This window comes from Numida meleagris, chromosome 7 (genome assembly GCF_002078875.1).
Source record: "Numida meleagris isolate 19003 breed g44 Domestic line chromosome 7, NumMel1.0, whole genome shotgun sequence".
NCBI lineage: Eukaryota > Metazoa > Chordata > Aves > Galliformes > Numididae > Numida > Numida meleagris.
Genome location: NC_034415.1, coordinates 2,759,174 through 2,778,490, shown reverse-complemented (window position 1 = coordinate 2,778,490; position 19,317 = coordinate 2,759,174). Strand labels below are relative to the sequence as shown.

At 37.2% G+C, this 19,317-nt stretch overlaps 2 protein-coding genes across 4 annotated transcripts in view; both read right to left on the bottom strand.

Annotated features, from left to right (window-relative positions):
* LOC110402272 (coagulation factor XIII B chain-like) overlaps positions 1 to 4,115 on the bottom strand; it is a 45,279-nt gene extending 41,164 nt beyond the window's left edge. For 2 of the 3 annotated variants that reach the window (XR_002441020.1, XM_021404164.1), the window contains exons 1-2: positions 1,064 to 1,255; positions 409 to 594 (exon numbers count right to left, since the gene is read on the bottom strand). Coding sequence is in view for 2 of the 3 variants with exons in the window: in XM_021404164.1 (XP_021259839.1) it covers positions 409 to 594; positions 1,064 to 1,184 (307 nt within the window). In the remaining variant the exon portion in view is untranslated. Of the gene's footprint in view, positions 1 to 408; positions 595 to 1,063; positions 1,265 to 3,024 lie in introns of those variants that run through there. The other variant, XM_021404165.1, reaches the window with a different exon arrangement.
* Positions 4,251 to 19,317, bottom strand: part of ASPM (abnormal spindle microtubule assembly) — a 33,273-nt gene continuing 18,206 nt past the window's right edge. The window contains exons 18-29 of the mRNA XM_021404150.1: positions 14,428 to 19,053; positions 13,464 to 13,613; positions 12,956 to 13,122; positions 11,275 to 11,434; positions 10,548 to 10,757; positions 10,012 to 10,161; positions 8,213 to 8,404; positions 7,592 to 7,784; positions 6,700 to 6,854; positions 5,768 to 5,944; positions 4,622 to 4,794; positions 4,251 to 4,542 (exon numbers count right to left, since the gene is read on the bottom strand). Coding sequence (XP_021259825.1) covers positions 4,437 to 4,542; positions 4,622 to 4,794; positions 5,768 to 5,944; positions 6,700 to 6,854; positions 7,592 to 7,784; positions 8,213 to 8,404; positions 10,012 to 10,161; positions 10,548 to 10,757; positions 11,275 to 11,434; positions 12,956 to 13,122; positions 13,464 to 13,613; positions 14,428 to 19,053 — 6,459 coding nt within the window. The 3' untranslated portion in view covers positions 4,251 to 4,436. The remainder of the gene's footprint in view (positions 4,543 to 4,621; positions 4,795 to 5,767; positions 5,945 to 6,699; positions 6,855 to 7,591; positions 7,785 to 8,212; positions 8,405 to 10,011; positions 10,162 to 10,547; positions 10,758 to 11,274; positions 11,435 to 12,955; positions 13,123 to 13,463; positions 13,614 to 14,427; positions 19,054 to 19,317) is intronic.

Below are 19,317 nucleotides of genomic sequence, written 5' to 3'. Positions count from 1 at the left end.
TGTGTAATATTGTATTTTTTTGTTTTCCTTTAAACTTACTTATCTAACATTTTCCTCAAAAGCAGTGATTGTATCTGAGGGAGTCTTTGGAAATAATGAAAAATTAAAAATGCAACAGTTTACATAGGTTTTCTAGTGTTCATTTGGGAGCAAAATTTGGGCAGAAATGGGTTTATTTGAAACAAAATTATCTCACCTATACTGATTCCACAACTTTATCATCTACACCAATTCACAAAACAAGCAGTGTGAAACATATGACAATTTCATCGCATGAGTTACAGCTGGGAACTTACTTCAGGAATACTGAAATAGCCTAACAAAGGCAGTTGGACCCGACAGGTACAGGAAAGAGAGCAGAACTGTATATACATATACGAAATTATAAAGAGAGAAACACAATCCTACCAACTTTCTTGGTACAGTTTGGCTGGGAAGACCATCCACTTGATTGACAGTGTACTGTATCTTCAGTATCACCACTGGGAGTGTAGTAGCCTTGATTACATTTGTATTGTAGTTTCTCATGTATTTTGAAGTACGTTTCTGTACTATAAAAAATGCCATGTTCCAGAAGAGGCTTTTTACATTTTTCTAAATGAAAAGAGACAGTTTGGTTAGGAAGAAAAAATTAATGTAATATTTTCTCTGATAGGCAAGAAAATGGGAGCTTTTATCTCCTCTCGATATTATTTTCTTGTTTTACTGAAATGCTACAATCATTAAACAGGTAGTAGTACCATGGAATATGTCAACCAAGGAATCCGGAGCTAAGGAGGCTCAGATGCACATCTGGGACTAAAATGTCAATTATTTTTCCCAAAATAAGTTACACTGAGCAGCTTTCTTGAAACTCTTAAAAAAACATATATGGTAAGAGTCCTTAGAATATATACTAGTGTCAAAATATTCAACATATGAACATACATAATGGATTTCACCTTGTCCTAACTTATGCATTTTATCCCTATTATTCTGCACCTTTTGTCCCTATACGCTTAAGGAAATTGAGCTAAAGAAGTTTTCTGCGAGAAGCAATAATGAAATAAAGAAGCTAACTCACTGTAGCACTGTGGCACTGGAGACCATCCCTTTGCTGTACAAGTTATTCTTCCATCTTGAGTCCCGGTTTCAGTTGTATAACCAGCCACGCAAGAATAGGAAAGTTTTTTTCCTTTAAGCATAGGGAAATAGTAACTTTTGAAACTGTAATAATATGGAGCAATCCTTCCATTTTCTACATGTGGCAAATCACAAAGTTTATCTGCAAAGACACAATACATGTATTTCTCACTAAAAATCTCATCCCATATAAGAATTTCTTTTTGCATTAATTTGTTTAAAAACAGTTGGATTGAGTCAGGCTTTCAAACAAAGTGAATGAAATTCTGCTTACCGGGTCAAAGTTAGTGTACTTGGCAGTTACTGTTAAATGAAAAAAAAATATTCTAAAGTTATCATACTTATTATATCTTTTTTTATTAAATCTCATCCTTGGCCTGAAGTGTCTTATAACACTCACCGAAATTACGATATATCAAAAATATATCTGCTTAGGTTCTTTAGGTTCACAGGGATACAATCTGTAGAACGAAACTTCCTAATACAAGCAGGGCAAAATGGATGCAGGGCACGCTTATTTGACTCTTTATAGCCTAGAAGATGTAAGCATAAGCACCTTCTACTGAAAAGCCATTCTGATGCACTGACTAAAATAAAGTGGAAACAGTGTCAAGAATTAGCTATGCAATTGCTGCTCATTCAGCATGACAAACCATCATGAGGTAATATAGCAGACAACTTGCTGAAGGAAGACAGTTTAAGAACAGGTCTAAGAACAGCGGTAAGGGAAAAGAGAGAAGAAATGGAAGCTAAGGAAAGACAAGCAGAACTGCAATTATTTAATTTTTATTTTTTAAAAAAAGCAGTAATAGGAGAGAACATTTAAAAGTAGCAGTGCTGAATGTTACAATAAAGTATCAAAAACAAACAAAAAAGAACCAGCAATGTTTGGATTACTTACACAGTTATTTCAAACTCTCACCATGCCATAGCAAGGCAATTTAACCCAAAGAGCCAAAATTCCGAAACTAAGTCACGGTTTATGAATCTCTATGTAATTGTGCAGAATTTTCACACAGGTTGGCATGGCTGCATTCAGCCTACATATACTGGAACAAAATCTATTTCTCCTTTCCTCCATAAAGTCACCAGAATTTCCTGCACTTCATGTTTACTTAATAAAGTACCACCATAATCTAGTTTTATATATCCCTTCCTCACACAGCTACTGTATCATATCTACATAAAAAATGCTAGCCATTAAGATTTTTACGTAGTTAAAAAATCAGAAATCGTTGATACCTACACAACTTTGGTTTGATTTTTGAAAAGGTACCAGGGACATTTCAATAGCTTTGCATGAGGACAAAACCATTGAAGACAGAAGTAGTAGCAACAAATATATTGGAGTTAAACACATACAAGCTAATACAAAAGGAAATGAAAAAAAGGGGGGAAATCTTTTAAATTAGGAACAGTTCACAGCATTGAGAAGTCACAGTTCAAGAAGTACGCATACTATATAGACTGAAAACAGGGATAGGAAATGTAAAATACCACTCAAGGCTAACTTCTGCAAGCACCATTTAACTTCTGCTCTTTTGCTCAGTGGTTGGCCAGAACACTCCAATTACTGAGACATGTCAGTGTACGTAATGTCTAGGAGTGCAAATTTCCATTTGTACAATGCCCCAAAATATCTCAGATACATTTCCCGAGAAAACTCTTCAGAATACAAATCTGAACCTTTCCGTTATACAGCTTCAAAGTTCACGTGTGAATCTGCAGCTCAGATAAGCAGCAACAACTGAACCACGATTATCAGCCATCTCACAACAAAACTGTATTTAAAAGCGGTGTTTACTCTTGGTCAAGAAATGAAAAACACCCCACCTAAGGTACCCAAACTGCATGTTCTAGATTCGATGCATATTTATTAGTAAAAGAATTCAGTGTTTTTACCTTCTGCAAAGAGTTTGCCTGAATTCATCATAACTAGGAAGAAAAAACAGCTTTTAAATCTCATCTTCATTACTGTCTCCATCAATACTTTCCACCATCTGCAAAAACACCCCAACTATTACTTCTGTAAATGATTAACTGAATTTTCAAAGGTATTCACAAATGCTCTGATGCCCAGAGTATTTTGTAACACAAGATACTTCACCGAAAACTTTATTTTTGTTTTAATTCTCCACAAACTACAACTAGACTTGCAGAACTCTACTTCCACTGGACATACTTTATATCAGTAAAGAGGATTGAATTTATTATATAACAGCAAAACGAGGCAACAAACTGAATGCAACAATTTTAACTAATTGAACACTGTCCCCATTAGAACCTCTTGAGTTCCAAGTTTAAAGGGCACTCTGTTATCAGGTTACTATTTACCTTGGCTACAGCAAGAGGAAATAAAAATTTCCCTCCCACACACTCCTTTGCATTTGATCTATAATTCATTCTGGAAGCTCTTACATTAAGGAGAACATAGCCACATAGCCACTGTTCTTTCCTCTCCTTGTTCTGTAGCATAGCTATTCACCTTTTTTGAAGCAAAGAAAAATGGAACAACACTACTGTCTAAAAGAGTTAGATTAAATTCTTAACTAACAGATTAATGGCTACCAGTTGATTTGGTATCATATTCCAACCTTGGGAAGCATAATCTCCAAAACAGAGAGCGGAAGGGTATCGGTTTATGGGTTTGGTTTTCTTGACATTGCTCTAGGAAAACAATTCCAAGGCACAGCAGAACAGAATTTCAGGGAGATGCTGTGATGAACACCATCTATTCAGCTGGATGAGATGCACGCTCGTATGTATTGATGACATGAAAGTAAGAAATCTCACAAAATTACCTCCCTTAAAATAGCAGGTCAGATAATTCATCCCTACAAGAACCCTTTGTTCCTTCATAAGTTTGCAGTTTTAAAAAACTAACTTTAAAAGTTTCCTAAAGTCACGCATGATCCCTCAAAGTTCACTAGAAAGTGATCTCAAGCCTCATGAAGTCACAAGCCAGATTTAAAGTCAGTAGATTATCCCTCTTTCTCACACCTCTCCACATCAGACAAGCCAACACAACTGCCGCACACGAACAACAATGCAACACTTGGTCAGAGTGAGAAATACCATGATATTGGTAAGATTCAGAGCCGTATAAGAACAACACGTTAATGCGACAGTAAAATAGACAAGGACATATGATTTTATTGTACAATTGATTCTGGCAGGATTTCAAAAGCTGTATACAATACAAAAAAGTTAATTACAAAAACATTTTCAAGGGCAGCTTGACAATTATTTGTTTCATTTTAAAATCATTTAGTTGCCTGCTGCATACATACTGTACAAATACACTAATTTACATTTCAGTAGCAGGCAATGCCAAGTGTATCCATCACCATAACAATTGCTTGTAGAGGATCCACAATTTCTTGCATGTTATCTTTTCTCAATACCCAGTCTGGTTTAATTCTGTGGAAATAATAGTGGTTTATCATTAAAATAGTGTATTATCACTGTAAAAACTGCAGACTAATTTTTAGGCACGTACCTTGAAACTGTTTTTATTCTTAGAGGAGTTACTGGAATAAAGGAAGTGCCACTAATTAAAAAGTTTGTCTTCTGTTTCACAAGCGTTCTCTCTGCATCCATTTTGCACTTACGAGCTGTAAGCTTATAGAGGCTTTGAATGCATGTAACAACTCTTGGCATGCTTCGGATTTCCTGAGAAAAGGCGAAAACAATACATGGTTAATACTACAAATTCAAAAGTAACTTAAACCAAGAAATCTGTTTTGTTCAATTAAAATTGAACATTTTTAACATACGCTGAACTTCTACCCAAAAGTGAAAGCGTTTTAAAACCAGCACACTACTATTGCTATCAAAATACATACATGGAACACTACCTGAGACTTCAGAAAATTCTAGAAGCACAATTCAAATTTTACTAATTTCTCAATTTGAGGCAATTTTATTATGTCACTGGTGTATGTCTCTAAAAAGCAGTACAGAGAGACAACTTATTGTTTTTGTGCATCTTCATATCACAGATTAACACCGTGGTCAGAAGTAACTGAATAACCAAAAGTGCTCACATCTGATGGATAAACTTGGATAAATCTGATGATGCCTAATATAGCACAGAACCCACGCTGCTCTAGCTGTTGGCAATTCTATCAATAAGTACGAACAAATAAACTCTTTTTTTCCAAAAACAGGCTATGTCTCTGTTACAATAAAGTATGTTACACAGAGGCATAAACAATTATATTGCTAGTTTTTATTGACAGTAAAGATTTTAACGTTATCTGAAAAGTAATGTAAGCTCTCAGAAATAGGGGAAAAAAAGTAAATTAAGCAGCAACTAAACTTTATGTAATGCTAAGTAACTGATAAAAATTCATCAGAACCCTTTTGAAAGCAGCAAATGCAACATCATAATCTTGCAGATATTGCAGGACCAAAAACTCGGTGTCATACCTACTCTGATGAAGGCATACAGAGCACTAGCTAATGACTGTTTTCACCACCTTGGAATTGCATTTTCCCACCAACAAAGTTTAGTTATAACAGGTGATAGGTGTTAGGCAAGAAGGAGAGGAAAAACCCACAAACACATGTAACACCAAAACATACAAGAAAAGCAAAAAACAAGGATAAATCAAATCGTCAAAAAGAAGACACTAGGTCTTACCAAAGCTCTCTTGGAGTCCTTTGAAAGGATGGCCAACAAACAACAGGTCTTCGTGAAAATACTTCCTCCTTTTTCCGAAATTTTGTCCCCAGCTTTCCCTCTGTACATTTGCAGCAGGTCTAGTAAAGTATCTATAGAATTATCTACTTCATATACTGCTTGAGTGGTTCTTTCATACTGTTATATCAGAAAGAAATAAGAGGTCTTATATAAACCGATCCTCAAATTAACTTTCTGACTAGAGGAAAAAACAAAATCTATATTCTTCCCTTGATTAAGTTTGTGGCTGGTCTGGCATCCAAGTGACAAAAACCACTTTTGCACATTACACTATACAAGCAGGTCACAAAAAGCTACCCTTTTTGCTCCGCAGCCACTTAAGTAAAGATCCCCAGAACTAGATTCTACATTTTAAAAAAATAATAATAAATTAGAATGGGTATAGAATAATATAGGAATAAATTTAGTCTCGATATTCTATTTTTTCCTGAAATAAAAAAGAATTTGAACATAGATGTTTGTAGGATGGATATAAGATTGAAAACCAACGTTTAACAAGTTCATTTTTAATTTCAAAATCAAAACAACTCCAGCTTTAATTATTTATGAAAATAATCAATTGAGTAAATTATCAATTCTATGACACAAATTTGGTAAAGTAATGTATTTTCAGCAACATGTACGTTTTTACTTCAAAAATTTCACAGTTTATGCTAATTGTATACAAATCCTGCCCGTGAAAGCATTTTCTTTTACCAAATATAATGAGTTAATTTTCTCAGTAACTTAATTAAAACTCAGAAATTATTTTGTTCTTCAAAATTATAATATTTCTTTTAAATTTGTTCAGAAATTTTGTGGATAAGTAAAAATTGCAGTAAAGTAAAGTAGTCTGCTGCTTATAGATCTGCTAAAGAAAACATTAAAATTACCTTTGAAACATTAAGTAGAACTTGAACTGAATATCTGATCACATCCATACATGGAACACTCCGGTTGCAGCTTCGAATCAGAACAAAAATAGTGAAGATTGCTCTGCTCTGGGCCATATTTTCACAGCAGAGAGGGGAGAGCCTGGTAACCACCTCTATAACAAAGAGAAAAACTTGCAAAAGATTCTGAAGCACAAGCAATTTATTTTCAAAATAACTGGGCTTTCTTTTATGTTTACATAGAACTTACAAAGAGGTAATAACCACAATTTTGACTTAAGCAAGTATTTCTAAATGAACAATTATAGTATTCCCAACTAAAATTTAAGCACACAAAACAGAACATTTACTGACAGTAAATACATCTGACTTTAATGTAACACATTACAAGGACTGCCTGTAAATCAGAGCAATCATACAGGACTTCCTTTCTCTACATAAGCCTTTTAATATTGTTCTTAACACAATTATCTAACTTTAGTCTTGAAAAACAAATCATATCTATTTTATCATATCTAACTCACTTTTCAAAATCATACAGAAAGCATAAATGTCATTATGAACTTTTCCCAGCTGAGTAATTCCTACGGTCATCCAAGAAACCTATTGGTTACATCAGAGGCTGTAGTGATAGGACAAGAGAATAACAGTTTCAAACTAAAAGTGAATAGATTTACATTAGAAGTAAGGAAGAACAGTGTGGGCTGTGAGGCAATGGAACTAGCTGCCCAGAGATGTGGATCACCGAAAGTGTTCAAGGCCAGACTGGATGGGACTGTGAGCCACCTAATCTAGTGGAAGATGACCCTGCCCACAGCAGTGGGATTGAAATTTTGAAGTTCACTTCCAACCTAAACCATTCTATGATTCCGTAAAGAAGCGAAATACTAACCTAGATGCTTTAATGCTGCAAGAATGTAAGAAAGATGTTTGTATTTTAGAAGGTATTCAATAGCGATTGAGGTCCTGTTGCACAGCTTGTTTTCTTCTTTGCTCTTTTTGTTAGCCTTTTCCAAACTGCGCCTTAAAGCTTTAGTTTTTGCTGTGTCATTACTCTTTCTCCAAGAATATCCTCTCCATAATGCCTACAGAAAAGGAATTTCAGAAAGAGAAAAAAAGAGTTGTAAGTAGAACAGATAATGGAACTTCCACTAGCGTTCCAAATCAATGTTACAGAAGTCTAATCAAGAATTTAAATACTTTGGTTCTTCATTTTTAGCTAACTGCCTAATAATCACATTCAGTGTTTAATCTTCCAAACACTAGATCTGCAAGATGGGAGATCAAAACATACATGCATGTATACATACACCCTCTAAAAAACTCTACCTCATAAGCCACCTCAAACAGTATCTGCTGAATATTACTTCACGATCTGTTTGCATTTAATTGAATTGAAACTGATTTGGCTTGTAATATAACTAACAAATTCACAAACCAAAGTAAACTTTTCTGAGGAAAAAAAAAAAAAAACAACAAAGAGAAGTGCAGTTTTCTTGTAAGAGGTGTTCACCTGAAATTTAATTATTCCAGCTGCGATTTTTCTCTTACGTCTGCAGGCAAGGAATCTTCGTACATTTCGTTGGATTATGGTCACTGCATCATTTCTGTGATTTAGCCAGTGTCGGATCATACGCTGCAACTGAATGATTCTTTGATAATCTCTTTGAAATCTTTTCTGTTGCATTTTTGCTCGGAACCATCTCTGTTTAAAATTAAATTAAATTAGCTTTATATTTATTTTATTTAATTAAATTAAAGTAGCTTTATATTTACTTAAGACCTCTCCCTAAGCTTCCATGCCCCCCCCTAAACAAGCACTGATAAAAACTGAAGAACTATTTTAACATAACTTATGACAGATACAGGCTCTAAATATCCCTAGCGCTCACACAACCATCATGTCTCAGCTGTGATTGGCCTAGTGGTAGCTGAAATGTGTGACTGCAGAATGAAATCTGAACGAGGAGCAGTTAGGGAAGCATTCAATTTTCTCTCAGCTGATTTTCAGGAAAAAGCACCACTCTACCTCCTACTTCCCAGCTGCAACTTAGCCATGTTTAGTTGCCACTGACAAATCAGAAAAATCCAACCATACAAAACACTGTAGATGACACAAAACTGATTGGGAGTGGTCAATTCACCAGAGGGCCATGCTGCCGGTCAAACAAACTTGGACAGGCTGGGGATGTGGGCTGACAGGAACCTCATGAAGTTCAATAAGAAGTGCGAAGTCCTGGACTTGGGGAGGAGCAATTCCAGGCACCAGTACATGCTGAGAGCCACCAAAGTGAAAAGCAGCTTTGCAGAAAAGGACCTAGGAGTCCTGCAGGACACCTAGCTGTCATTCACTCAAATCATTCAGCAGTGTGCCCTTGTTGCTAAGAAAGCTAATAGCATTGCTGGCTGCATTAGGCAAAGCAGACCAGTAGGAGGATCCTTCCTCTCTGCTCAGCATTGGCAAGCCCCCACCAGGACTACTGTGTCCAGTTCTGCACCCCCCAGTAACAGAGAGTCCCAGACGTACTGGAGAGTCCACCTCAGGGCCACCAAGATGATCAAGGAACCGGAGCACATGTCCTGCGAGAGGAGGCTTAGTGAGCTGGGACTGTTCAGCCTAAGAGAAGTGGAGGCTCAGGGGAGATCTTATCAATGTCAATATAAAGCTGAAGGTAGGGTGCAAAGAAGACAGAGCCAGGCTCTTTTCTGTGGTGCCCAATGACAGGACAAGAGAAAACGGGCACAAAGTGGAACAAAAGAGCTTCACTCTGAATATCATGAAACACTACTGTGCAGGTGACTAATCATTGGAACAGGTTGCCCTAAGAGGTTGTAGATCTCCCTCCTTGGAGATCACCAAAAGCCAACTAGACGTGATCCTGGGTGGACCTACTAGGTGGAGTTGGACCAGCTCACCTCCAGAAGTCCCTTGTAATTTCAGCCGTGCTATATGGATTTGCAAATTCATCCCAAGGGCTATTTCTTTCAGTAGATGCACTTCATCTCATGAGCATTACAGGTTGTTGTGTCTGATCTTTCCTACTTCCACTACGCTAAGACAGCACTTAGATTACTTTAGCAAGACTGAGGGATGAAAGAAAACAAACTTTCCCATCCACCCTCAGCTTTGAGCTGCTTAAGCCTCCATTGTCTGTTAACACCCACTCCATTAAGCTTAGCTGAGTATAAGCAGCATTTTTTAATAAACTGTCATCTCTATGTTCGCTTTGTTTTTACAAATTAAGGAACTACAGTGTCTTAGTACTACAGCTCAGCAGACAAAATAAATTAGACTATGTTACATAGACTAACCTGTATTATAAGAACCGATGAGATGTGTTTTTCTGCAAGCTTATAGGTGAGGTGCATCCTATAAGCCCTTTGAATTTTAATTGCAGAAACATGATGATATGCAGCTGCTATAAAACAAAGTAGACTCTTCTTTTGTTTCTGTTCTGAAATCTGTCAGAAGAAAACCGATCAAAGAATATCATTAATTTTCATACCCAGAGACAGCTGATCATTTATGCGAAGAACACAGCACACAGCAATGTATTCTTCAACAAGATGCTGAAGAATGACCTCCAAAGTCATTACCTCAGAACTAAGTACGCTACCTTTCTTCAGTCCTAGATCTCTAATCTGAACAAATAGACAGCGAAGTGATTGGAAGAACAGTTTCATTGTAAGCAACAGTAATCTGACCTCTGACCCAGACAATTCTCAAAGCAGTCAACAGGAATCAGCATTCAATGATTTGAGTTCTTTTCTTGCCAGCCAAAATTAATGCTAAAATTGCTCTGGAGATACTTTAGAACAAGAGTAGTTTTAAAGTGAAGTATACCAACCTTTTTTCTGACTAAATAACCCCGTATAAATGCTTGCAGTTTAATGATAGCTCTTCTGATTTTGTTGTATTTCATAAATTGAAGCCTGCCCTCCTGCCAAGCCCTCAAATGTTTTTGGATAGTCACAGCAGCAGCTTTTTGTTGATTAAGTTTCTTCCTCTCCTTAAAACATCTATAAGTTGTTTGGATCAAACATGCAGCTTCGTGCTTCTAAAAAAGATTTTAAAGAGTTCATTGATAATTGAAGTGGTGTTCATTCCTGTCGCAATCAATATACGTCTTTTTCTTAAGATGGAAACTTTTTTCTAGAATTGAAACTTAAAAGTACAAAAATAAAATAGGAAGTACAAGCAAACAACCATCACACTAGTTTGTATAAAAATCCACTTTCACAACTTTGAAGGTCTTTTCCCTTACCTAAATGGAGTCAAAATACTGGCACAACTTAATCGTTTGTAAGCAAGAAATCCAATAGATCATTTATACTTTTTGCCTTATTGGCATAACTGGGGCAATGCAGTAATTGGAATTACTCGAAAATATCAACCTAGTTGCACAAAACAAAAGGAATTGGAATATTTTGAAGATAAAACAATTTTGATTTGAGCAATCTTTGCTCTGGCCCCACTTTTTCTTTTCTATACTTCCACATATTGATGACAAAACTCACTCAAAAGCACTGAGAACTTAATACAGCCATGACATTAGAGTGCAAGTGAAAACATACCTTTCTTAAAAGTCTTCTAGCCCTGTACTGTCTATATGCCAACTGAATCTTAACTACTGCGTTCTTAGTTGCCAGAAACTGAAGCCGAACCATTCTTGCTGTAAGGGTTGCCCTCCATCTTCTTTGAATAGTAAGCGCACAGAACTTCATTTTCAAAAACCTGACAAGAAAATCCATTTTAGGTTTTTCTAAAAGTTGAGACCATTTAGATTTTTAAGTTTAAGTGCAACATGAAGCTTCTGGAGACAGGAAGTGAGGCAATGAAAGTGACAGCTTGGATAAGTCATTATATCCATAGAATACGTATATGCAATCTCTTTTAAAAAAAATCCAATAGCTAAACAGCAATCACTGAAATATTAAGAATAGTCTGAGAAAAAATAGAAACACTAAATGGAAGAGAAAAAAGATGTTACTTTCATCAGGTCAAATCTTTTCATTTTATGTCCAGCGAACAATGGAAGTCAAAAACCTGCCAGGGCATCATGATGAAGAACACCAAGAACAGTTCAGAGGACATAATTTTGCTGCTATTTAAAATAATCGTAAGGACAATACGCAGTTCTGATCTCTACATCTCAGATAGGATGCAGAAAAGTCAGGGAAGAATGACTAAAACAGAGAAGATAGAGCAATGGAATTAGACAGTAAAACTTAGAAGAACTGGGTGCTTCGGATGAGAGAGAGGCCTAGAGCAGGCTTACAAAATCATTTAGATAGATATGCTGAAGGCAAATCTGTTTTCAGCCTAATCCTGCAATACAAAAATGACTGGTTTAGAATAGATAGGTACTTTCTGTTTTCCCACAGTAGGTACTCCCAGAACTTGCGGCCAAATGAGGCTGTGGAGGCAGCAGTAGATTTAAAAAGGCACTACACAAGTTGACACCCAATAGGTCCAAAGAATGATAATAAAGGGAATGAGCAAAGATATAAGCGTTAACATTCATAATCTAAAGAACGCTGATGCTGAGGGAGGTCTCAGTAACTGCTCAGGTTCATGTACTCTCCCCAAACAGCATTTTTTACTGCTTCTGACAGGACACGGATCTGAATGGGACAAAACTAGATCAGACTGTTGTCTGATCTAGTAGAGCATTTCTTGTAAAGCCATTTCCATAAAGTAAACGGATGCTCATTTAACTATTTCAATATGCATTATAAAGAAATAGTGTGTCATCCTATTATCTTCATGCTGGAATTCATAGAATCATAGAATCACCAAGTCATAGAATCATCCAGTCCAACCGCTCACCTATCACCAATATTTCCCACTAAACCATGTCCCTCAGAACAACATCTAAATGTTTCTTGAACACTTCCAGGAACAGTGACTCCACCACCTCCCTGGGCATTCCAGCACCATTTTAATGATAAAAACAAATAAACAATAAAAAGATAAATAAAAAAGATCAAGCCCTACTCTATCCCAATCCCTAATACATAAATTTAAGATTGTGCAGTAGCTTCTAGTCCAGAAAAATATTTAAACGTAAGAAAAATCATGTGCAAAAGAATAATTCCACTGAAATCAACATGATTACACTCAAGCATATTATATACATGCTTGAGGGACAAAGTCTGAGAATCTATAGGTATTTGCCAGAGTGCAAAGCAGTACAAAGTAATTATACAACAAAAGCTTTTAGAAGGAGAGAGTCTATGTCAAATTCAGCATTACCAGGTCCTCTGCCGTTTTGTCCTGAAGTGACTCTTAATAATACACACAGCTTCGACCATAGATGCATATTCCTTTCGCGCTTTGCAGCCTCGAAACCAGGCTTGAATTACTTGTGCTGCTCTCTCTTTGTTAGCCAACTGCCTGGCTTTAAATCCTCTATATGAGGCCTGTTAAATATAAAAAAACAAAAACATCACCTCTGTTTCTTTTATAATGGAACAAGCCAAATAAAAGACAAAGTCGCTTCAGCATGAAAGGCGGTTAGGATTCCTGTCTGTATAGTATTATAAGTATCTATGAGTTTCTCATATCTGGAAGTTGTTTTCTAAAACAACTGAAAAAGCAGCTAGGGAAATGCTACAAATACCACTAACACCTGTAAAAATAATGTCATAAAAAAAAATAAGTACAAGAAACATGAAGAAAAAGAAAAAAAAACAGAACAGAAACACAACCAACTGCTCCTCCTCCAAAAAAAACCCCAAAACAAAACACCTTCTCGGATTACCTGAATTTTGATAGCAGCTCTTTTCTTTCGGTTGAATCTTTGTTGTTCAACATTTCGCATCTGATACGCTCTGTAGTGCTGCTGTATTACTACAGCAGCAAACTTGCACCGAAGGTATTGTTGTCTCTGAGTAAATCCACGAAAAAATGCCTTGAAAGACAAAGACAATCTTGGAATATTTCCCCACTTGCACAGTACTGGCAAGGAACCTAACTGCATATTTTTAAGTACTGCTATAGTCACTAACTTGGTCTTAAAATCAACAACATAATAAATTTTGAAACAGTTCTGATTCCCCAGTTAATTCTTACTTTTCCCTTTCAAGCAAAATCATGACACTCACCTTTTTTAGGATATACAAAGCTAAACATTCAAATAATAACTAAAAAGCTGCCACTTCCACCCTCTCTCCAAAATGGGAGGTAACGAAGGCACAGCTTAATGTGGCATATTTAGGAAGGCACAAGTAAATCAGTCTTAACGAATGCAGCAGTCATACCTTTCCTGCCTTTACTTCACCTTATATCCAGTACAAGAGCTCACTTATTTCAGCACATCTAAACAGCTTTCATTTGCATTCCAAAGAAAATATTCATTAAGCTATTAATATTTAAGCAGGTGGAACCCAGTTAGGACAAAAATGTTCTTAAAAGGACAAGAGAAACACACAGAAATACCAGAGATCAAATTTTAAATAGTAAAATTTTAGGGGAAAGGTAAGAAAAAAAGGAATATGACCTTTAAGATGAATGCCTCAGCAAGGAAAGACAAAACAGAGCCATACTCATTTCTGCGCCTCGCTGTAGTAAACATTACATGCTTAACATAATATACCGCGCAACTTAATTCTGTTTCAAGATAGATGTCTTTGAACCATTGTTTGAAATAGTAGCAGTTCTCCAAACAAACAAATAACAACAAAGAACAACAAACAACATTTAAATTCAACATTTATAAGAAGTACCTGAATTTTTATTGCACTTTCTTTAATGTTCTGGAACCTCTTCTTTACAATGAATCTTCTGACTACAGACTGCACAATGATAATTTTTTTCTGGGTTTGCAAGTAGGTCATTCTTTGGTATTTTACAATCAAGTGGGATCGGTACCATCGCTGTAAGACAACAGCTGCTTTTTTATAGCTTGCATACTGTGATTTAGCTTTATGCATTAAGTAATAAGCTTGTAATGTAATAGCTGCTCTTTTAAGTTGAATAAATTTTCTACGTTGCACAGCCATCTGAAGAAAAGACTGAATCTTCCTTGTAGCTCTTATCTGTCTTGCTAGTTTTCTTGCTTTCGTGCCACGGTAGGCAGACTGAATAATTATTATTGCTTGCCTTTGAAGAGAATACTCAGCTTTCTGTAAACGAGCCCTGTGACATGCTCTATACCACCTCTGAATAGTAACTATTGCATTCTGAATGGATTTATAGCGGGTCCTTGCTCTCTGGCATCGAAATGCTGACTGGATCATTATCACTGCTGCTTTTTTCACAAGAAAACGCTTCCTTTCCACATGCATTCGTAAGAACGATTGGATGCACAGCGCAGCAGCATTGGTTTTACGGAACTGCCTTGCCTTCTTAGCACGAAAAGCAGATTGAAGGCAAATGATGGCCTTTCTTATTTTTGCATAGTTTTCCATGTCAGCTTCTTTTGCTATTTTGGCTCTGAACCTTTGCTGTGTAACTCTGACGGCCCAGCACAACTGTTTATAATATTTACATTGTACGTGCATCCGATAACTAGATTGTATTACAGTTGCTGAAGCATGCATCTTTTTTAGTTTCTGTCGTTCCTTCACGCCTCTGTAAGATGCCTGAATAAGAAGAACAGATTTCTTAATCATCAGATATTTCTTCCGTTGATCCTTTGCTTTAACGTATGAACGGTAGTAGTTTTGTATAACAGTAGCTGCAGTTCTCATCTTCTGATAGTCCCTTCTATTCCTGTGCATTTTATAGGCTGATTGTATTGTACGAGCAGCTAAATGCATATGCTCAATGCTCTTGCGTACTCTGATACCTCTGTAAGCAGCCTGTATACGAATAGTTGCTCTGCGAAGATAAAGATACTCCTGAGTATGCTGCCTAGACAGAATCAAAGCTCTGTATCTTCTCTGAAAGACAAGAGCAGCTGCTTTAAGAGAGAGATATCTTTGATGTTCTCGAAAAGCTTTATAATTTTTCTGAACAACAGTAGCAGCACGGTGCATTTCTTGACGTTGTTTTTTCAAGCGCATGCCCCGAAAAGCCCTCTGAATACAAACAGCTGCTTTCTTAAATGAAGAGTAACGCTGTACTGCAATATTCCTTAGGCTATTCGCTCTGTACCTCCTCTGTATTAGCTGGGTTGCCCACTGAACTCGCCTGTAGTGGTGGTACTGCCTGTACATTCGGTAGTTTCTCTGTATTAAAAGTGCTGCCTCATGCCTTTTCTTCAAGAAACATCTTGTTTTCATTCCTCTATAGGCAGCCTGAAGAACTAAAACAGAATTGTACCATTTTAAGTACATTTCTCTGACACGCTTCCCTTCCCGGTAAGCACGATAACGTTGCTGTATGATTACCGAAGCAAGTCTGAGAGCTTGGTAAGAAATGTAAATTTTACGCATTCTTAGTGTTGCTTGGATGACCGTAGCAGCTTGATGCATTTGCCGCATTTTTCGCCTTACCACAAAGCCTCTATAGACAGACTGGATGATAACAGCAGCATTAAACAACAAGAGATATTTCTGACGTTGAATTTTTGCGAGTTTTGTTGCTCGGTATTTTCTCTGAATTACAATAGTGGCTGTCCTAAGGGAAATAAAATGTTTTCTTTTGAGAAAAGTTCTGAATCTTCTTTGAATAAGCTCAGCAGATTCATTCATAGTTCTTAAAAGTCTTCTTGTTTTCATGCCACGAAATGCAGCCTGGAGACAAAGCGTAGCACTTCTCACAATCAGATAGTTGTGAACTTGCGTGTTTCGCTCCTTACAAGCACGATACCACTGCTGAATCTTTCTGGTTGCCAGCAACAAGTTTCTGAAAGCCCTCTGTTGTTTGTGCATTCGATAATAAGACTGTATCAGTGCTGCTGACTGATGCATCATTTTTAAGTCTTGTCGAACTTTCATGCCTCTAAAGGCAGCCTGAAGGACAATGGAAGACTTCCTGAGCTCCAAGTACTTTTTACGTTGTACTCTGCCTAAACAAAATGCTCTGTACTGTCTCTGAATTATAATTGCTGCCATTTTAATTGCCTGGTATCTAATGTTTATGTGATGCATCTTAAACATGGCTTGAATACAAATAGCTGCTTGGTGCATAGAATGAATTTGCCGTCTGACTTTTACGCCTCTGTAAATTGCTTGCATTTTGATTGCAGCTGTTTTCAAAGATAAGTATTTTTGCCTTTGCCGTTTAGTGTGAATAACTGCACGATAGTGCCTTTGAATTACTACTGCTGCAGATCTAAGTCTTACATAGTCCTTTCTTACCAGGTATGATTTGAAGGCTGCTTGTATTGTTGTAGCAGCTTTGCTTAGTTCCCTCAGTTGTTTCCTCACAGTCATCCCACGGTACGCAGACTGCAAGACTAGCACAGCCGCCTTTGTCTTTAGATAAAGCGCACGCTGTTTTTTTTTCATACAGTAAGCTCTGAAGTATCTTTGAATCACTAGAGCGGATTGCCTTAGTTTTTTAAATTTTAATTGATTTACATGCATTCTGTAATAGGACTGAATAATTGTTGCAAGACTGTGCTTCTTTTGAATTTTTTTTCTCACTGTTTTTCCCCTCCATATCGCCTGAAGACATACTACGCAGTTCCGCAGCTCAACATACTCTCGCCGTTGTTTTCGGCTTATGACACTGGCTCTGTAACGCCTTTGGATAGTGAGCGCAGCATGGTTCATAAGTCTGAATGTTTTCACAGCCATGAATTTTCTGAAGGCAGATTGTATTGCAGTTGCAGCAGCACACTGTCTTCGAATTTGCTTTCGAACCCGGTAACCACGAAAAGCTGCTTGTAAAGTAAGCACAGCTGCTCTTGTTATTAAGAAGGTCAGTCTCTGCCTGTTACTAGTCTTGCAAGTTCTGTACCACCTCTGAATTACAATAGAAGCTTGAATCACTGCCTGATATTTTGTTCTTGCAGCATGAGCTCTAAAAGCCGTCTGAATTTTGACAGCGGCTCTACGTTCAAGCTCAAGCTTTTTGCGTGCTTTATAACCCCTGTAGGCTGCCTGTATGCACACAGCTGCTTTTTTAACTTGCAGGAACTCCTGCCTCTGACACAGTTGCTTGTGGTATGCACGATAGTGTCTCTGAATGACAACAGCAGCACAGTAGATAGTTAAATAACGTGCCCTGGTCCTCCTCATTCTGTACTGTGCCTGGAGAAATATTGCAGTCTCCCTCCACCGTTTTATTTGTTTCCTGACAAGATAACCTCGAACTGCAGCTTGAATTCTTATGCAGGCTCCCTTCAATTTCCTATAATCTTCTTTAAGTTGAAGAGCATATCTATGAGACCGATACCTTCGCTGGACATAAAGCGTTGCTTCCCTTAAGGCACAGTAATACCTACGTGCTAGTTTCATCTTTACTAAAGCTTGAATTCTCACTGTTGCATTTCTCAAGTTTTTAAATCTCTTTCGGATGACATAAGCACGGTAACTTGACTGAATTTTTATCACAGATCTCAATATGCGAGCTTCTTTCCTAGCTTTCCTTCCTCTGTAGGCAGACTGTAGGACAACGGCAGCCAGACGCATCCTCTGGAAAGATGAGGCTGCTTTCTTAGAAGTGACACGTGCCCTATACCAAGATTGAATTACAGAAGCAGCATTTTTCATCTCTTTGTATCTTTTTACCTGTTGGTATTTTCTCACATGCGATTGCAATATAGTAACAGATTTTTTTAATAGTAGAAATCTTAGTCTCGCTTGTCTCGTTCTCCACAGTGACTGAACAACACAAGCTGCTTTTGTTTGCCTGTATAGTTTACGTGCTTTCTTGCCTCTAAAAGCAGCTTGGAGAACTACTACTGCTGCACGCTTTTGCAAATAGTTTTCTCTCTCATTTTTTCCTAATTTATAAGCTCTGTAATACTGCTGAATGGTCACTATCTGTGCCCTATATTCCTGGTAAATACGCCTAGCTGTCTGACACCTGTACCAAGCCTGAATCTTGATAACGCTTTGCTTAATACATAGATACCGTTTCATATCTCTGTGCATCCTATACCAAGACTGAATGACAAGGGCAGCTCTCTTTCTTTTAGCCAGTTTTGAAGATTGCCATTTTCTGAAATAGTGCTGGAGCACTAAAGTAGCTCTAATTTTCTTTTGAATGTTGTGTTTTCTCCATTTTCTGAATGCGGACTGTATAGTAAGTGCTGAAGACCTTAAGAGTTCATATCTTTGCCGCTGTTCTTTTGCCAGTTTAGATGCACGCAGGCGATTCTGAATTGTAATGGTAGCCCAAAGAATTCGCTTATATGCTGCAACAGATAACAACATCCTTATCCTTGCTTGTACAAAGATAACATAGTATCTTAGCTGTAAATAACTTTTCCTTGCAGAGTATCTCCTCCAATAAGCCTACAGGAAAAACAGAAAATTTAGTATTTTCTTAGTATATCAGTATAATAAGTTAGCTTGAGTTAAGTCTAAATTTGATGACTATTGACCTCAGACATCTTAAAGTTTCTGTATTCCTACTTAATCCACAAAGCACGGGAACAAGCTGCTCAGAAACACTGTGGAGTTGCCCTCTTTGGAGATATTCAAAATCCACCTGGATGCTTTTCTGTGCAACCTACTCTAGGGAGCATGCCTTAGCAGGGCAGTTGGACTGCAGGATCA